Source organism: Solanum dulcamara, chromosome 4 (genome assembly GCF_947179165.1).
Source record: "Solanum dulcamara chromosome 4, daSolDulc1.2, whole genome shotgun sequence".
Lineage (NCBI taxonomy): Eukaryota > Viridiplantae > Streptophyta > Magnoliopsida > Solanales > Solanaceae > Solanum > Solanum dulcamara.
In genome coordinates, this window is record NC_077240.1 from 9,896,622 (window position 1) to 9,916,044 (window position 19,423).

The 19,423-nt window shown below is 32.8% G+C and overlaps 3 protein-coding genes and 1 non-coding gene across 4 annotated transcripts; 3 read left to right on the plus strand and 1 right to left on the minus strand.

Annotated features, from left to right (window-relative positions):
- Positions 1–74: 74 nt before the first annotated feature.
- LOC129884646 (universal stress protein A-like protein) lies at positions 75–1,519 on the minus strand. Its single transcript, XM_055958933.1, has 4 exons — positions 1,279–1,519; positions 1,069–1,175; positions 856–974; positions 75–346 (listed from the first exon to the last, which is right to left on the minus strand). Exons 1-4 carry the CDS (start codon positions 1,454–1,456, stop codon positions 250–252), a joined length of 501 nt encoding a protein of 166 aa, XP_055814908.1. The 5' UTR covers positions 1,457–1,519; the 3' UTR covers positions 75–249.
- A 4,694-nt stretch (positions 1,520–6,213) lies between these two features.
- LOC129886097 (dihydrolipoyl dehydrogenase 2, chloroplastic-like) lies at positions 6,214–14,046 on the plus strand. The gene is made up of 15 exons (XM_055960629.1): positions 6,214–6,780; positions 7,567–7,713; positions 8,848–8,982; positions 9,078–9,180; positions 10,167–10,291; positions 10,397–10,522; positions 10,596–10,676; positions 11,319–11,381; positions 11,456–11,530; positions 11,605–11,683; positions 11,774–11,874; positions 12,328–12,441; positions 12,607–12,720; positions 13,011–13,082; positions 13,608–14,046. Exons 1-15 carry the CDS (start codon positions 6,442–6,444, stop codon positions 13,653–13,655), a joined length of 1,722 nt encoding a protein of 573 aa, XP_055816604.1. The 5' UTR covers positions 6,214–6,441; the 3' UTR covers positions 13,656–14,046.
- Positions 14,047–16,054: 2,008 nt separating this feature from the next.
- LOC129886098 (GTP-binding protein SAR1A-like) lies at positions 16,055–18,786 on the plus strand. The gene is made up of 3 exons (XM_055960630.1): positions 16,055–16,351; positions 16,647–16,778; positions 18,284–18,786. Exons 1-3 carry the CDS (start codon positions 16,223–16,225, stop codon positions 18,602–18,604), a joined length of 582 nt encoding a protein of 193 aa, XP_055816605.1. The 5' UTR covers positions 16,055–16,222; the 3' UTR covers positions 18,605–18,786.
- On the plus strand, positions 17,302–17,422 carry LOC129888177 (small nucleolar RNA snoR83). The gene has a single exon (XR_008766599.1). It is a non-coding gene; the product is annotated as a small nucleolar RNA snoR83 (small nucleolar RNA).
- Positions 18,787–19,423: the final 637 nt, after the last annotated feature.

The following is a 19,423-nucleotide window of genomic DNA, read 5'->3' on the forward strand; positions in this document are numbered from 1 at the left end:
GTAGTTGTAAGTAATAAGTTGTAACTCTACTACCATAAGTAGTAACTGTATATTTTGTAGTTATTACACTAAAATAGACAATAAGTTGCTTCTCACATTTGAAAAGGCAATCATACAATTATTAAGCAAGTTTAATTCAAAAGTACCTAAAGCAAGGGAAAGGGAAAAACCACAACAAAATCACCGCACCCTGCCTATTTAATTTACATATTAAACACACAATTACAAATTCCATAACGTACAACAAATCTATTTGCTGCTGCCATCAGTTTTTGGCTTTTTCACAATCAGAATTGGACACTTCACAATCTGCGCGCAGTGGTTGCTCACACTCCCAAGAAATGCCCTGTTATTCATATCAACAATTGATTAATTAATTAATAACCTAGAAACAAAAGGTGGCAAAATTAGTTCATTAAATCACAACCCCAAAAGGCCGGCCAAACCCTTCCAAATTTGAAGGAATTATTGATCCACTCATTTATTAGGTCAATCCAACTCATTTTAACTATCAAAGTTTAAGCCGATATCTAAACAAAAAAGAATTAATTCTTCTTTTAGTGTTAGTCTAAGTATCTATAACCTTCAATTAATAAAAACGTGCAACTGATTCCATTCTACACTTCTAATCTTAGTTTTCGTTTGCATATGGAATACACTATCTTAATTTTCCTTGGTATACACTATATTGCATTTATTAATTTGTACAAATAAAATGAACTACTAAAACCATAAGTATCTTTTTTATTACCTCAAATTTACACCCAAAGACTTCAACTCATATATTCGACTTTTCGACACAAATACGGATTTAATCGGGCAAAAATGAGGGTGGAACATTGAACTAAAGCCTACCTCTTGATGACACCATAGCCATGGCTTCCTATGACGAGCATGTCGACATGTAACTTCTCCGCCGCCTGACAAATCACGTCCCTTGCATCACCATGTTCTACTATCGTCTCCACCTTAACCTGTATACGACGCAGCAACACACAGACATTATCTCTCTACTACAATGACCAATTTAACCTTCATTCCTCACTAAATCTACCAAAAGAAACCAACCCCATTCAAGTCCTTGCAGGCTCGTTTCGCCTTCTCCATAACACACTGTGCTACATCATTGCTGTACCTCTCCATTGTCGCCAATATATCAGATGAAAACAAATACCCTGAGATTTCAACAAAATTACGAAACCCCCATTCAATTAAATTTAATCACATAATAATGAAATACTCATAGTGAAGTTTTACCTTCAGGGTGATCTTTCTCACCTGTTCCGTCTAAGGAAGAGTAAACAGCTCGAGGTGGTATTGAGTAGAGAAGGATAACGGTATCATTGGAATTTCCGGCGATTATGTTTTCTATACACCATGAAAGGGCGTAGGTGCTCTCCTCACTCTCATCTACGGCGACCAAGATCTTGCGCTTCTTTGCTGCCACGTCAGCCATCCTCTGTTTGATTGACGATCTATAATAATTCAATTCAGAACTCACAACTTGGAATTTTTTTAGCTGATTTTAGGAAAGTGAAGGAATCAATATTTATAGTCTGAGGAATTGAAGGGACCAGAGGGGTGGCAGACGGTGGATTGAAAAAACTGTTGGCGGCTTGTGGTTTTGCTAGCTGGGATTTTTTAATTTGGAATTCTGGATGGATCTTTTGTTTTGAGTAGTTCAATTTGACCACTTGATTGACGCTTTGTGCTCATCCTGCCCTGTTTTCTTTCCATTTTTTTCCTCAAAAACTTTCGTATTCATTGTGCATAGGATCAAAGGAGTGGGACATAGAAAAACGTTACTCCTACCATCTTCGCCAATGTATGAAAGTCTAATAAATTATCTTTTATGCATTTTTAGAAAAGATTAAATCATTAATGGAAAAAAACATAAATTCTCTTTTGAAATTGTATCGAAAAGTAAGTTATACATTTAAATTACCATAACGATTTATTACATATCTAAATTATCTAAAAGTGAAACTATTATCCCCTACAACTGACGTGGCATAAAAAAAAACACATCATTAAAAAAAAAGTAAAAAAAAAAATCAATCACCCCCACATTCTTTCTTTTTCACACACACTTACCCTCTTCTTCTTCACACTCACCTCCATTTAATCCCATTTTGAATTTTGATTTTTTTTTTTCAAAACCCATTAAAGTAAACAAATCTAAAAAACAAAATCACCTCACCCCCACATCATTTCTTCTTCACACCACCTACCATTTTCTTCTTTACACCCACTTCTATTTACTCCCCATTTTGAATCTTGATTTTTTTCTTTCAAAATCTATTAAGAAGAAGAAGAATAATTCTCCCCATTTGGTGGAGAAGACAATTGGGGTTTGGAGGGGGGGGTCGGATGAGTGGTTAATAATTAATTAAGAGTTAATTAGTAGAAAATATAGTTAATAAAAGAAAAGTTAATTAATAAAGAAAAGAAAAAAAAATATTAAAAATCGAATGAATAGTTAATAATTAATTAGGAGTTAATTAGTTTAAAATATAGTTAATAAAAGAAAAATTATTTAATAAAGAAAAGAAAGGAAAAGAAAAAAAATATAAAAAATTGGATGAGTGGTTGATAATTGATGGGTAGTTAATAGTTAATTAGAATTTAATTAGTATAAAATATAGTTAATAAAAAAAAGTTAATTAATAAAGAAAAGAAAAGAAAAAAAATATGAAAAATCTGATGGGTGGTTAATAATTACAGTAAAACCTTGATAAAGTAATAATCTCGCTAAATGAATATTTTTCTCCGATCACGATTTATGTCAGTTATATTAAAGTAATATTCTCACTAAATGCATTAGATAATAATTTAAAATAAAGTATTAAAGGTCCAGAAAAAATATAAAGTAATAATTACTAGAATACATCAAAAATTTATATATATTTAATCAATCAATAATACCATACCAATAACTATTTCTTTTTAAAATATGATTCTATAGTTGATTGTTTTTTCTTTCCACCAAAACCAAAATTAATGTCATTCTTAACCTTTTGAAGAGCGAACACAATTTCTAGAATATTTCACCATGCTTGCAAATCTTTTTGGCTAATAGTTGGATTCTTTTTCTTTTGCTCACATATTGCATTTTTTTAATTTTATTGGTTAAAAATAATTTTTGTACGTCTTTCAAATAATGGAAAGACATTATACTTGAATTATGATTTTTAAACATCGAGCTTTTTTCTTTTATAGTCAATATAAAATCTCTTCATATTCTATATACATGAATACAATTAGAAACATTAAACTTCACTAAATTCGTTTAGCTTTCCTAGATTTAAATAATAAATATGCAAAGACTACACTTTTTAGTTAAATATTTTTTTCTTTCTTATGACACATACTACAAAATACTCTCTAAAATAATAAATATTTATTTATCGATAAATAGATATTTTATGCATTTATTGATAAATTAATAATCTCGATAAATGAATATATTTTTTCGGTCCTAAGCATATGCATTTATAGAGGTTTTACTGTAATTAGGAGCTAATTAGTATAAAATATAGTTAGTAAAAGAAAAGTTAATTAATAAAAAAAAGAAAAGAAAAGAATATAAAAAATCGAATAGATAGTTAATAATTAATTAGGAGTTAATTAGTATAAAATATAGTTAATAAAAGAAAAGCAAAAAAAAAATAAAAATTATAATTTCTAACGTGATGATTATGTGGCACTGATATGGCACCAAGTGGCAACGAGTGTAATACACCACATACTATGAGAGTGGTGTTATGCGTTTAAGTGTGTAATAGTTTTACTTTTAGATAATTTAAGTGTATAATAAATTACCGTAATAATTTAAATATGTGGCTGACTTTTTGATATAACTTAAAGAATAAATTTATTTCTTTTTCCTTTATTAGTAGCTCGTGTGATTGGAAAAGTTTGGTTTTGGGGACGATGTGAAATAAATTTGTCTATCAAGTGGAATAGAGGGTGAATAGAGGAAAACCTCGAGAAAATTATAGATAACTTAAATCTAGGAGCTCATGATTACTTTGAGATTTTAAAAGTTTAAGGTCTGATTTTAAGTTTTGTCCTCAGATGATAGGCTTTTTGCATTTTGTGTTGAATGGTTCGAGATGCCGCAAATTTTAATTGTTATTTTTTCTTAAAATTACTACCTAATAATTGCATTATTTTTAATGAGAAGGATGATAATTTTATAACGGCTTAAAAAGTGGACGATCCACATCCTTTATGCTGAGATAGATTAGTAATTGTTTGTGCCACATTTCGACCCCAGGAATAACTATAATCTGAGTTAATTCTCTTAACATAATCAGTTTTTAAGATGTCTGCTTCAAAATTCTCGTGTGCAAATAGTAGAGGAACTTGCAAAATTCTTGTGTGCACATAGTGGAGGAACTAATTTATTAAGGTTTGGACCTAAACCCTAGGCTTTAAAATAAACATAAATTATGTAACTTTTTAAAATAAATTTTATATATTTGCAGACATTTATGCAAAGTATAATAAATTATAATAATTAATAATTTAAAATATTTTTAAAATATAAAAAAATTATTAAAAATAAATTTATAAAATAAGAAACAACAATAATAACAAAAACATCAATAACAACAAAATGATACAAAATCGAGATACAAGACATAGAAGGGCAAGAATTTTCGGAAAATAGATAGTTTAGTTTTTTTTAAGAGATAAATATCAAAAACACATCTATTTTTTTTTTTTGAGTTTCATACCTAAATTATTGAAAGTGTGAGTTTCATACCTAAACTATCACTTATTAATTTGAGAAACACACTTCAGTGATGTGTGTAATACACTCTCTTTATTCTCTCTAATTTTTGAAATTTTTTTGCCACATGGACAAAATATTCTATATTGATAAAAAATTAAATAAAATATTAATATTAGTTAAAAGTTAAAACTAAAGTATTTCTATCCCCCAAAAAATATTATTTTTTAAAAAAGTTATTTTTTAAAAAAAAATTAAAATATTTTTCTCACTCACTCCACCACCTCCACCCCACCCCACTCCGACAATCCCTAGTCCTTTTATTTTTTATTTTAAATTTCTTGTATAAAATATTTTTAAAAAATTCATACTTCTCCTCTTCCCCATTCCTTCATAAAAAAGTCTTATTATTATTATTATTATTTAAATTAAATTATACCCATCCATTTAACCCTTCGCTCTTAATTTATTTATTATTTTTTTTATTTTTTTCGTTCGTGTTAGAAATGTTCATAGGAAATATTTTTTCTATTTGCGTACAAAATATAACAGAATAAAATATTTTATTTTAAAAAAAGTCATGCGACAAGTAAAAAATACTTTACTAAAATTATGTGCATGTAACTAACACAAAATGAGAAAAAAAAGGAAGCAGAGGGTCAGGTGGGGCGGAGTAGAATTTTTTTTTAAAAAAATATTAAATATCATATCTAAATTATTATTTGAGGGTGGTGCGTAGGTAGGAAGATGAAGATTTTTTTTTTTAAAAAAACTTTTATAAAAGAAATTTAAAAAATAAAAATAAAATAAAAAAATTGTGGGCGGTGGGGTAGTATGGTGAGAAAAAGTGGTGGAGTGGGGTAAAAAAATATTTTATATATTTTATTTTTTTGGAGAGTGGGGCATAGTAATACTTTAATATTTATTTTTAACTTTTTATTATTATTAAAAAAAGAATGGATCCGATTTTTGGATTGGGGAAAAAATAAAATTTTAACTAATTTTAATAATTTATTTAATTTTTATCAAGGTAAAATATTTTGTCTATGTGGAGTGTGATGTGATAATTTTTAAAAAAATGAAAGAGAGTGTAGCACACACATCACGATGAAAGTAGAATAAAAGAAAAATGTGTGTTTCTCAAACTAATAAGTGATAGTTTCTGTATGAAACTCATACTCCAATAATTTAGATGTGAAACTAAAAAAAAAGAGATAATTTACATGTGTTTTACACTTATTTTTTTTTTAAAAAAATAACAATTAGGGGTGTGGAAAGAGAACTACAAGACTGTGAATCAAACCATGACGTATTCAATTTGTTTTATACTCGTCTTCAATTATGTGTCATTATCTTTTGTGTTAAATATGCCTCTCTTAATCTCCAATTCTGTGTCACATGGTATTTTATTTAGGTTATATATAAATATTTTTAAATTATAATATTTTTGGTTTATCAACTCAAAAAGTATAATTGGGTCCAACCTTTTGTGATGTATTTTCTTAAAATTAATCGGAGGAATAAGTAGTTGGTTCATCCAACCAACAAAAGAACACACAACACAGAAAAGCTCTCATAGTTAACTCCGCCACCTCCAACGGAGCTCTCAAAGCTCAAACACTATAAGTATATCTCATCATTCACTATCTTCTTCCCCTGCTCTCCCACATTTCAATCTCCACACAAAACCCCTAATAATCACAATGCAATCTTCAATTTCTCTATCGCTCTCTTCACCATCCACGATCTGCAGATCGGACTCCTCGGCCGCCGTCGTTTCCAATGCCAATGTCCATTTGTTGAATCCGCGATCACTTCGATTCTGCGGTCTTAGAAGGGAGGCTTTTGGGTTCAATTCGTTGAATTCGTCCTTTTCTACGCATCGTCTCCAGTCCTCTAATGCTAGGAGGCGTCTTTGTTCCAACAGAATCGTGGCTTCTTCGGCTGGAAACGGAGCTCCTTCTAAGGGATTTGATTATGATCTGGTTATCATTGGAGCTGGTGTTGGTGGTCATGGTGCTGCTCTTCATGCCGTCGAGAAGGTAAATCTAATTTTGTGTCGTTTAATTGTGTTAGTACAAGTATACTCATGTTCGCCCAATAGTGCCATGCTATGTTTAATTGCTGAATACTTTAAACCGTTTGCACTCAGGGGATTCCGATAAGTTGAAGTCGAAGCTACCTTGCTCTGTTTCGGTTGATATTACTTGTTTAGCTGGGTTTCTCTATTTATCCGTACTCTATATTTTTCTAGAACTAAGTACTTTCTACCTAGCAATAGAAGGAATTATTAGCTGGAGTAGGTGCTTTATTTTCTATATAACTGCATTGTTACTAATGAAGAATCATTTGTAGAAAATTGGATCTTTAAGCGCTGGCTTAGCAAAGAAAAGCACAAGGGAGAAAAATAAAATGTAGAAATGTAATGCTAGAAAATGTAAAATTTAAACACAAGTTATTTGGACAAAAAAAAAGGAAAAAATATAATTAAGCTATATATGGTGTTGTGCCTAAACCCGTTAATGAAGGTGTACAGGCCTCAACAGATTGATGCCTACACTAAAGCGCAAATTAAGCGAGGAAAGCAGCACAAGCTGGACTTCACTGAGCTTTGGGGCTTAAGCGCGCTTTAAGTGAGCCTTTAACAACATTGGTGATGCTTATTGTAGAGTGAACTCCTATAAAACATCACTTTCACTTCTATGACTCTATGCAATTTAATTGTGAGATCGTCAAAGCCTGTATAGGATGGGAACTTAGGTTTAACAGGATGGTTCCATTTATTTTTCCACCTAATAGTGTGCATAATTACTTAAAATTCTTTGCAGGGCTTGAAAACTGCTATCATTGAAGGGGACGTAGTTGGAGGGACATGTGTAAATAGGGGTTGTGTTCCTTCCAAAGCCCTTCTTGCTGTGAGTGGTCGCATGCGGGAGCTTCAGAATGAACACCATATGAAGTCTTTTGGTCTACAGGTACTTCTTGTTCGTGCTCCCAGAAGCCTAATGAACACCAAATGAAGTCTTTTGATTTCCAGGTGTTTCTTTTCTTGCTCCTAGAAACCTACCTAACATGTTTAGGTTTTGACATGGGGTACTGATATAGCATGTCTGTTAACATAATTGTTTGATCATTTGAGTATTTTGTTGCATAATCACAACACGTAAACTTCATGAGGTGATGCAACATGAAGTAGTTTAGGAGCAAAACTATGAAACATAGTACTAATTCCAAACTTCATATTGGCACTGGGTATGATGTGTCTCATATCTAATTGCTATTATTAATTCGGGAGCATTCTTATTTTGAAGATGACACCCAGAAATTGTGTGCATTGGGATGGATCAACCTGGATACTTCAGCCGAAATGTAATTTGAAACAAAAAAATGTGGTTTTATTGACTAAGTTCAGAGATACACCCCTTGTTTCTAATGTTTTTGATGCTTCCATATAATATCAAATGATTTTTGATAAGGATGTTGGATGACTTCAATTCATAGCCTATACTATTTAAATTTAAACAACTGACAGAACGTGTGTGCTTACTTTTTGCTTTTGTTGACAGTTGTTAGTAATAAGTTCTTCTTATAATATCTTTATTTTAAACATATAATGAAAAATGTGAAAAAAACTGCATATATCTTAGTACCACAGTTCGTATCTGATCCCCATATCTCAAAAGCTTTTTGTACTTCCATGTCATAAGCGTACTCGATACTTACTCGTATCTAAACCTGTATTACACAGAGCACAAGTCAAAATTGGAAAGTCTGATTGTTTGTATTTACCCTAATATTTGAGAAATACAGAACATGAATAATGGTTGTTTTGTACCTCTCTTTTTTGGGGGTGTATATAGGGCAACAGTGATCACTGAACTCCTATAACAGTGACATTCATAAATCATTTAAAAATCAGGGATATAGGAGTAAAAGTGGATGAAAAAATAATTCATGTAATCTACAACAATCAACACGTGTTTCTGTACCTACTTATTGTGTTTGAATGAAGTTTGCATCTAGAAAGGAAGCTTGAGGGTCCCCCTAATGTAACTTTTAACTCAGGTCTTTCACTCATTTTTAAGTCTTTCACTTATCTTTACTGTAAGGTTGCTGCCGCGGGATATGACAGACAGGGTGTTGCTGATCATGCAAATAATTTGGCCTCCAAGATTCGTAGTAATTTGACCAATTCAATGAAATCCCTTGGTGTGGATATATTGACAGGTTTTGGGACCGTTTTGGTACGTTTATATTTTACAGATTACTATTATCTACTAACCTCTTTGTCTGTAACCAATTGGATTCTTATGGTGAAGCTTTTTTTGTGCTTTTCCAGGGTCCACAAAAAGTCAAATATGGAGATACTGTAATAACAGCAAAGGATATTATAATTGCTACTGGGTCTGTCCCCTTGGTGCCCAAAGGCATTGAGGTTGATGGTAAGTGCTTTCCTCTTTATTATTGTTGCGTGTGCACAACGCAATAAACAACTGAATTATTAAATTGCAAGTCTGTTTTATGTAAGCCTGCAGAATAGCTTGTAATATTTGATTGCTTCATGTTTATTTTCATAATGCTCTTGACATCAGAGTTTTAAATTTTGTGAAACATCAATTGATGGGATGAAGATTTTAAGATTTTTTGGAAGTGGAAGTTCTATAGATCCATTTTTTATGCTATGAACTTGTGAGTAGCATATTCAGTGCTTGAGATAAAAACTTGTGTTAGTAAGACTAGCTTTTACTATTTACTACTCTTGAGCATATACATTGGAAGCACTTTTTAATTTTTATGAAAGATTAGGTACGAAACTCCTAGACTTGTTCGGCGGAAGGGTTTGTTCACTCATTGTCCGGTAGCTCTATGGATGTGTCTGGCAATGCTCAATTGTCATCTGCACAAGTGGTATAACATTACCTGACTGACATTGTAAAGAATGTTTTGCATCAAGATTTGGAATTAATTTTCCTACAATTACTTGAGTTCATTTATGTTGAATTGCTGGTAGAGATTTAGACATGAGATATAGCACACACATATATTTAACACCAGAAGCTATTTCGAAGACAAAAGAATCAGCATCCTCATCAAGAGAACAGAATTAGCATTAGATTTTGTCATGCCAAGTCATTCTTGTTCTCTTCTTGTCCAAAGCATCAAAGACCATTATGTATATACAGCCCCAGGGCTTTGGTCTAGCGGTAAGAGTGCAATGTGTGATGTGTTGGTTTAGGCGCATGTCACGGATGCAAACCCTACCCTGCCTTTAAGTGGAGAAGAGTATAGGGTCGGGCCCATTATCCACCTAGTTATGAACCGTGCACCCCTAGCCCTCGGGGATTTCTTGTTATAAAAAGAAATGTAATTGTGTCTACATTTATGTTGAATTTGCATCATTTAATGATACCGATGCTTTCTTTTGCAGGTAAGACAGTGATAACAAGTGATCATGCACTCAAATTGGAATTTGTACCTCAATGGATTGCTATTGTTGGAAGTGGTTACATTGGACTAGAATTCAGTGATGTGTACACGGCACTTGGAAGTGAGGTAAAGGCTATTATACTTTCTGCAAGACTGTATCTATAGCAACAGAGCATCAATCTTTTCTTTTATAATCTGTCTTTCTATGCTGACCACTGGATAACTGTGTAGGTTACCTTTGTTGAGGCTTTAGATCAGCTCATGCCCGGATTTGATCCTGAGATTGGGAAATTGGCACAGAGAGTCCTCATAAATCCTCGAAAGATTGATTATCATACAGGTGTATTTGCAAGCAAGGTAATATATGAAAATAGTAGCCTGCATCCCGACGTGCCAACCAGTTATCTGAATTTTATTGCACCTTCTTCAGATAACTCCAGCAAAGGATGGAAAACCAGTGACTATTGAGCTTATTGATGCAAAGACCAAGGAACTGAAGGATACATTGGAAGTAAGTTGTTGCTTTTTTTCCAAAAGAGTTTAACATTGTTATTTCACATTCATGCTTTTGGATGGAAGCTTTAACCTTTTGGTCTTAGATTATGGTTATTGGTTAAGATCATAAATTCTAAATCATATCCAACAATAAACAAATTGATAAATTTGAAGTCTGGGGATTGTAAAAGTACCTTTATTGAGTATTTCTGCAACATCATAGGTCTCATTCATCATTTAAGTTTTAGCATTGTTGGACTTACTTGTTTATTGAAAAACAATAACTGTTGGATTGATCAGTCATATAGGTACTTCATTGCAAGATATACACTTGATAAGCACATTGTGATTGTTATACGAGTAAATTAAGTGCATAGCTTAAGTCAGTAGTATAGGATAATTTAATTACTAGTAAACTGTATCAGTTAAATCAACATTCTTTCAACACATCATTTTAAGACTATGCAAGAGGAAAAAAGAGTCTATGCACGTAGGTCTTTCTGAGTAGTGTTAATGAACATCAAAAGAAGGAGAAAAACTTTGTTTTGTTCCCTTTAATCAGATTTAAGATCTTGTTTTCCACATCTTACATACTCTTCATACACAATTCCTGTCACTAGCATCTTATATGTTCCCAAATTATTTTATTCTGCTGCAGGTAGATGCTGCTCTAATTGCAACCGGAAGGGCTCCATTCACGCAAGGACTTGGCCTGGAAAATGTTAGTGGCATGAATGTTTATTGAGACTAACTTTATAAATGTTATGACATCTCATATTATTGTTTTATAAACAGATAAATGTTGAAACACAACGTGGATTTGTTCCTGTTGATAGTCGCATGCGTGTCATTGATGCCAGCGGAGAGTTGGTAGGCATGATTAATGTTCTCTTTACGTACTCTAGACAGTTTTCTTTCAACTCATTAGGCTTTGTGGTCACTAGGTTCCTCACTTGTATTGCATTGGTGATGCAAATGGAAAAATGATGCTTGCACATGCTGCAAGTGCACAAGGAATCTCTGGTAATGATCTCATGTGTCACCAACTGCTATGATTATCATCGAGCAAGTTTTCCTGTAATTGTTTAACATTAGACCTTATTTCTTATATAGTTGTTGAGCAAGTTACTGGAAAGGACCATGTCCTGAACCATTTAAGTATTCCAGCTGCATGCTTTACCCATCCTGAAATTAGTATGGTCGGATTAACAGAGGTACAGTAACTTTTTTTTGGTGTATAATCGGTGTTTCCTTGTGCACTTTCTTTACTGGTTGCATCTGGATTATTTGCTCTTTAAATATGTCTCATTTCATGAGTTATGTAGCACCAGAAGGCAAATTTACTGCAACAATACTTTTGCATTTTTAGGATGTTCAGCATATATTAAATAAAAGTTAGGGTTGATGGGTCTGCTTGTATCTGATACAATATGCTAGACTCACCAAGCATGCCTATTTTACGCACCTACATACACTTGATTTGTACGCAAATATGCTAGAACTCACCAAGCATGCCTATTTTATGCACCTACATACACTTGATTTGTATGCAAACTCACTGAAGAATGTTTGTATTTATTGTAGAAATTCCATTTTTCTCTAGCTTGTTAACATTCAATCTGTCTTTTTTAGTTATGGGTTTTTATCATTTTCTTGCAATCTTGCAGCCTCAAGCCAGAGAAAAAGCTGACAAGGAGGGCTTTGAGATTGGTATAGCCAAGACTAGTTTCAAGGCCAACACAAAAGCCCTAGCTGAAAATGAAGGGGAGGGACTTGCAAAGGTGGACACGATGATCTTTTCTAATTGATTTTTCTTCATGGATTTCTATATGATTAGGAGCTACTTCTTGCAGTTTGTTTTTAGTTTTCTGGTGGTTTTAGTCTGTCTCTAGTTTCCCAAGACTAGTAGGATTGTTTTTTTTCATTGAAATGTTTGTCCAATGCAGTTGATATATAGACCCGACAATGGGGAGATCCTAGGTGTTCACATTTTTGGAATGCATGCTGCTGACCTCATTCATGAAGCATCCAACGCCATAGCTCTGGGAACACGCATACAGGTAGACATGAACTTCCATTGCATTTTCTGTATACAAGTAGACATTACCTGCCATTGCATATTACCCTCACAAAATAAACAGTTCCTGGAAAGACTTTCAACCGATTTGGTTATAGGTTTATGATGGAAGGGACATGTTTTCTTTCAGTACCAAAATTCTATTTCTTTTTTGCAATCATTGCGATCTTCAGCTGGATTCCAGCATCATGATTCTCGTGTAAAAGAAAATATATGCCAGTTACATTTTTAGCAACATTATCCCATTTTGCTTTATCATTTCGCATCTTGCAGGACATAAAGTATGCTGTTCATGCGCATCCAACCTTGTCTGAAGTGATTGATGAACTCTTTAAGGCAGCAAAGGTAATCTCTCGGTTCTCTGTTTTTGCGGGTAATTTTAGTTTTCTCTAGACAATAACATAGTTCATTTCCCCATGAATTAGAATACCGTTAATTATCCACACACATAAAAGAAAGGATTACAGTCATCTCCTGTCAAGATGCCCTGGAGGGCGGTGGGATATCCTGGGTTCTCAAAATACCATTGAAGCTTGGCTTATTCTTTAATCCCTAAATTTAGTGTATTTAGATCTTCTTGTCCTCTAATTGGAAGTCATAAGCTGGCTACCAGGTATTTGCAGAAGTGTCCCTCACACATGTGCATGTAAAAATTGCAGGTAGGGAGGAAATCCTCCTTAGGTTGTGAACTGACATACTCTCTCATTTTTAACTGGTATATTAGATCATCTATTCTCACAAACTATCCCGCACAAAGAAATACTGGATAGTTTGTTCACCCCCTCTCCCGTTGTCTTTTATGAGTCATATACAATTAGAAAGGAAGGATTTTTTCAACTTTTGCAATAATATGTACATTTTGGATGGCAGGTTAAAGCTAACACTTCTAGTCCAGTTGCTGAGCCAGTTGCAGCTTAAGTTTCAAGGAGCCGCTGTGATGGATTCATAATTTATAGGATTTTGCATAAGTTTCTGATTGGCGCTTGTTGGCTCGATTTTCACATATTGTGTTGTGCAGTAGTCTAGAAAGAAGTTTCTTGTTCAACCTTTCTACAAGTGCGCACATACATTAGTTGCCTAAATGAATTTGGCGTAGAACCAATTTTGTTTTGTAGTCTGTTAGCGTTTAAACTTGTGGTATATATAGGTTGCACTTGGAAAGTAATTTTTTGTGAGGACATTGTAACCTATTAGTTCCAACTTCCAATTACTCACTCATACATTGAGCAACGAAATGGGATGCGACATTTATCTTGATATTAACACTAACCTATAAAAGTTGGTGTAATGTATTATGCGCTGTGCAAAATATGCTTCATATAATGATGGGAAAAAGAGCAACTTAGAAAGACGAAGGAGCGGAAACAGGACCTGCTTCGTCATTAGACATAATATTGATGTGTCGAAACAAAAAATATTCTGTTACTCTAAATATAGACTAGGAGCCCGTTTGGATTGGCTTTAAGTTGGTCAAAATCAACTTAAAACCCCTTTTCAGCTTTTGGACGTGTTTGCCTAATGCTGACTATAAGCCATAAAGTTCTTAAAGTCAGTCAGAAATGAAAAGTTAGGATTTCTAACTTTTTTTTTCAAAGTGCTTAAAGTCATTTTTTTTTACCATGAAAATTACTTTTATATCCTTTATATTTTAATTAAATTCTCAAACTACCTTTTTTTATTCTTTTAACCCTAAAATTCACATCATAAGTACTTTTATCCAAACACTCAACTGCTTATTTATAAAAATAACTTTCAGCACTTCAAAGTTCTAAAAACACTTTATACATAAAAGTTACTTTTTTTAAGTCTATCCAAACGGGCTCTAGATATTGGAGCCCGTGCCAGCACGACCCAATATATGTTATTTATTTTGTGTCAATTTATGTTATATAAATGAAATATTAAGAGTTAATTAAAAAAATTTATGATTTATAAATATCTTAAATTATCAATTATTGTGATTTATAACATTTTTTACATAATTTTTCAACAATATATGTTGCTTCTTTTGTCCTAATATATATACGACACCTATAAAATTTTGAGAGTCGATCAATTTTTTTATGTCTTTTAAATATTTTAATGTGATTTACAATATTTTTTACTATCATTTTCAAATAAGATATGGTACTCCCTCTATCTTGATTTATGAAATATTAATAAAATTTAAAATTTTTAAGTTGTTAATTATTGTGACTTATAGTATTTTTTTAGTCATTTCTGATAATTAATAATATATGTTATTCAATTTATATGGTACCGATAGAATTTTAAAAGTCAATCAAATTTTTTATATATCTTTTAAATATTTTAAATTGTTAATTATTATGATTTGTAGTATTTTTTTACATAATTTTTAAATATATAATGATAAAAAATAATAATAAAAAAAATGTACAGAATCACCAAATTCACAACTAATTTTTTTTGTAAATTTATGATTAAACCACCTAAGTGTATTTCAAAAATATCATAAACATTTTAATGCAGGGGAAAGAGAAAGTGAATATGGTCAGGTCATTATGACCTTTTCTTGTCATTAAACAATCTTCAAATTTGATATATTTACCAAAATATACCTGAGCTATAGTAATAGTATTAAAAAGTAAGGGTAAAAGTTAACCCATAAAAGTAGCACTATTTATAGAACATGAGGAATTCAAAAGAAATCAGTTGGTTTTCTCGTCAATTTGGATAAAAACACAACTTTCAATGCATCAATTTACACAACTCTTAAGTAGCAGCTATATTTTATACCAAAAATAACCTTCTGAGAAAGCAGCCATGTCGACCACCTCTGAGTCTGTGTGCTTTAAGACACTTATAAGCAAGTAAAATAAAATATTGATATGAAATGTTTACTACTTTTTTGTGTAAAGATAGATTTTTATTTTTATTTTAAAAAAGAAATGGGTGATCCAATTTACACCAAAAAGTAAGATGTGTTGATTCTCCTACCACTCTTTTTGCACGGAAGAAGTATTTCTTAGGGGAGGGGATTACATGAAAAATTCAGGTAGCCAACAATTTGGTATATTGTATTGTACTTTTTTCTGTTTATTTTTACTTATATAGTTTGGATTATAAGAAATATAGGAATAATTAATATAATTTTATTAATACTTATGAATTGATGTTAGCATTGCGTCTCAAATAAAAGTGAAAATATTGAGTCTTCAAATGGTGGACAAATAAAAGTGGAGGTCTTTTTTTAAAATTACATACGTATAATACATATAGAATACATCCACAAAAGTTCACAAAGGGTGGCATGTGGGTTGACTAGGGTTGGCCACTTATATATGAAGACAAAAAGCAAAGCTTACCCCATCAATTCTCTCTCTGTACGCCAGCCAGGTGTTAGCGTTTCGAGGAGGAGAAGACATCAAAGCACTTCTCCTTCAATCAATTCTTACAGATTGCTAACCCTACATCAATTCATAGGGCTTTGATTCCGATCGGAGGAAAAGCGAATCGGATCAACGATGTTCTTGGTAGATTGGTTCTATGGAATTCTGGCAACCCTTGGCTTATGGCAGAAGGAGGCTAAGATCTTGTTTTTGGGTCTCGATAATGCCGGAAAGACCACCTTGCTCCATATGTTGAAAGATGAGGTCTCAAAACCCTGATTTCCCCTATTAGATATGTTTTTATCATATAATTGCGCCGTTTTAATTTTAATTTACATATCTTGATGTGATTATATGTATGAGAATTGATAAAGAAATGGAGCTTCATCTGTTTTTCTGAATTCTCCAATTTTCACATGAAATTGAATTCTCTGATGTGGATTTATGGGATCTTTATTTTTACGAGGAAAGAGTTAGCAGTTTGATTAAAGGTCTGTTTTTTTGCTATTGGTTACTTGTAATCTTGAATCTGAGATTGAGGGTTATTAAATTGTGGCAGAGATTGGTTCAACATCAGCCAACACAATACCCAACGTCAGAGGAGCTTAGTATTGGAAAGATCAAGTTCAAAGCATTTGACTTGGGTGGTCATCAGATTGCTCGCCGTGTTTGGAAAGATTATTATGCTAAGGTATGTTGCTATTTGTTTCTCTTCTTGTCTTAATTTTGATATTTGACTTGCAAATGGTGTGTTACTTGCTTCTTAGGGTGATCTTTATTGGTTGAGTGGTGCTCTTTGGTTCCATACTTGCAAAGTTATCATTTTTACAGGAATATGTTGTTAGTGTTTGTGTGTTCAAGAAATTATCGAGTGATGCCATTTGCATGCTCAATAAGATTTCATGGGTTAACATGGTCTTAAAATTGACAAATCAATTGTGATTTAATCTTCTTGTCCACTAATGTTGGAGACTGGTTCAGCGTTTAACAAATGATTAATTATTTACTGGAGAGAGAATTCTATCAACTATGTTACAGGTTGTTATTGCTAATTTCATTTTGCGCTCTCATCAACTGCTCTTTGTTTCCAGGGAAATAGTGTTACTCTCGATGCTTTAGTTGTTAATTTGATATTCATGTATTATTACAATTATAATGATTAAGGCAACTTTTCTTAACTATTTTTCCTAGGCAGGTAATTTATTGCCTTCATAATCCCAAATAAACTTCTATCTGCTTATTTGATTCATGGGAGGCATATATTGATATTGGGAGTTCGATGATAGCACCTTTCGTTTTTCAGGGGGTGTTTCAATAGTACCTCTCCATACACTTATATTTATCTTCGTTGATGCAGAACTTCGCTTAGGAATCTTTTTGAATCTTTATATGGAAAATATAGGTATGATAGACCCCTTGGTTTCTAAGTTTTAGCCACCCAGAGAGCAGCTTTTGACTTGCTGTAGCCATTTCACCTGCAATGTGTAAAGCAGACAGTGAATAATTTCTCTTCCCGGTTGCTTTCTGTTCTGTTTCCTTATAATTGTCGAGTATCCTTCAAAATGACTAGCCTAAGATCTTCTATCGGAACAAAGTCAGCTCTATTTCTTGTTAAATCTCCTCTTATACAAAATTTTCACTAATTGTTTCCATTGTCATTGTTAGTGGTACAGTTTTCAGAATTGACATTCACTTAATTCGTTTTATGACATTGAATTATCCATAGATCACCTTTATTTGGTGAATATTAAGATGAAAGAGAAATTATGTAATTGCAGATTAGCTTTCAGATATAGGAATAGATTTTATGCGAGATAGCCAAGTATATACTATTTCACTTGTCTTGCAGTGATGTATTTTTAAAGCTTTATGAACCTGTATCTCTAATAATGATATTTCAACGGAAACAGCAGAGAGGGAATCACAGATGCAACTCCTTTGTTAGTGACCAGTGTTTATATTTTGCTTACCATAACTAGATTTTGTCAGACCTGACCTAAATTGGTATTTCGACTGCTGAAATGCATGGCACACGTATCTCCATATGCAATAATGTTTGTTAGTCTTAAAGTAATTGCCTGCAAAATCTAGAATTAGAAAATGAAATTTTGATCATGTATCTTCTCTATGAAGTAAAAAGTGCTATTTAACAATGTTCTGGTGTTGTGCATATTGTAACATGCGACTTTTCTGAAGGTGGATGCTGTTGTATACTTGGTGGATTCCTATGACAAAGAAAGGTTTGCCGAGTCTAAGAAAGAGCTGGATGCTCTCCTCTCCGACGAGTCCTTGGCCACTGTTCCGTTTCTTATATTGGGTAACAAGATAGACATCCCTTATGCTGCCTCAGAAGACGAATTGCGTTACCATTTGGGGCTAACAGGTGTCACCACTGGCAAGGGGAAGGTAAACCTGGCAGACTCCAATGTCCGTCCACTTGAGGTGTTCATGTGCAGCATAGTCCGCAAAATGGGTTATGGGGAAGGCTTCAGGTGGATGTCTCAGTACATCAAGTAATCGGGTCTAGGAAGTGAGATTTGTTATTCTGTTTTAAGTCTTATTTTTGTACTGGATAAGTTGAAAATGTCTGTTTATCTCTATGGGCCAAATAGTTTCTGTTTTTTCTCCAGGTTTTCAGTGAAACAGTAAAAAACAGCGTTCTATTATATATTTCTAGTCTACAGTTTTCTTTTTATTCATAGCTGTTATTCACTCTTTTCCATTTTTGCTGCTTCAAGTGTTCTTATTTATTCCTCTATTGGATATTCCAAAGAGAAAAAGTCGAGTATTTGCTGTTCTAACTTGTTACGGTAATATATATACTATATCACCAGTGCAGCTTTCTGCTAATATATACAAAAGTTTAACATAGCTTATTTGTATATATTGGGTTGGTAAACCAGTAATTAAACCTTTATCCTATTCTCAGCACAAGTTACTCGTTGTGATCTCCTGTACTTACTGAGGTTGTAAAATTTCCAGTTTAACTCCTTTAGCTTGCCGACTGAAAGGATGAGACTTTTATTGTGTATTTTCTTCCTCTTCTAGCTCGTTTTAAAGCGTTGAGGAGAGAGATAGGCCACCCAAATCCCCTTATTACTACCCTTTCAGAAGGTGATGCAAAAGGATCGAGATACTCCTACATGATGTTCGAAAATGGCATACATTTGAGAGAAAAGGATTAGTTCGTGTAACCTGAACCCTCTTCTTCTGGTTGCCTACCTTCGCACACTTTTGTTATTCTTTAGAAGACATCCGTCCCAAATAAACTACCCACCAGAAGACTTACAATGAAAAGTATATGTGTCTCTTCGTCTCTTGAGATTATGTTTGCAT

Bases quoted from the DNA above. Each gene is read 5' to 3' on its own strand.
- LOC129884646 (XM_055958933.1), bottom strand. From the start codon at position 1,456: ATGGCTGACGTGGCAGCAAAGAAGCGCAAGATCTTGGTCGCCGTAGAT. The intron at 975-1,068 runs GTTGGTTTCTTT...CGTCGTATACAG, and splicing joins CCTGCAAGGACTTGAATGGG to GTTAAGGTGGAGACGATAGT. The intron at 347-855 runs GTAGGCTTTAGT...TATGAATAACAG, and splicing joins GGCTATGGTGTCATCAAGAG to GGCATTTCTTGGGAGTGTGA.
- LOC129886097 (XM_055960629.1), top strand. From the start codon at position 6,442: ATGCAATCTTCAATTTCTCTATCGCTCTCTTCACCATCCACGATCTGC. The intron at 10,677-11,318 runs GTAAGTTGTTGC...ATTCTGCTGCAG, and splicing joins AACTGAAGGATACATTGGAA to GTAGATGCTGCTCTAATTGC. The intron at 12,442-12,606 runs GTGGACACGATG...TGTCCAATGCAG, and splicing joins AAGGGGAGGGACTTGCAAAG to TTGATATATAGACCCGACAA.
- LOC129886098 (XM_055960630.1), top strand. From the start codon at position 16,223: ATGTTCTTGGTAGATTGGTTCTATGGAATTCTGGCAACCCTTGGCTTA. The intron at 16,352-16,646 runs GTCTCAAAACCC...AAATTGTGGCAG, and splicing joins TCCATATGTTGAAAGATGAG to AGATTGGTTCAACATCAGCC. The intron at 16,779-18,283 runs GTATGTTGCTAT...ACTTTTCTGAAG, and splicing joins GGAAAGATTATTATGCTAAG to GTGGATGCTGTTGTATACTT.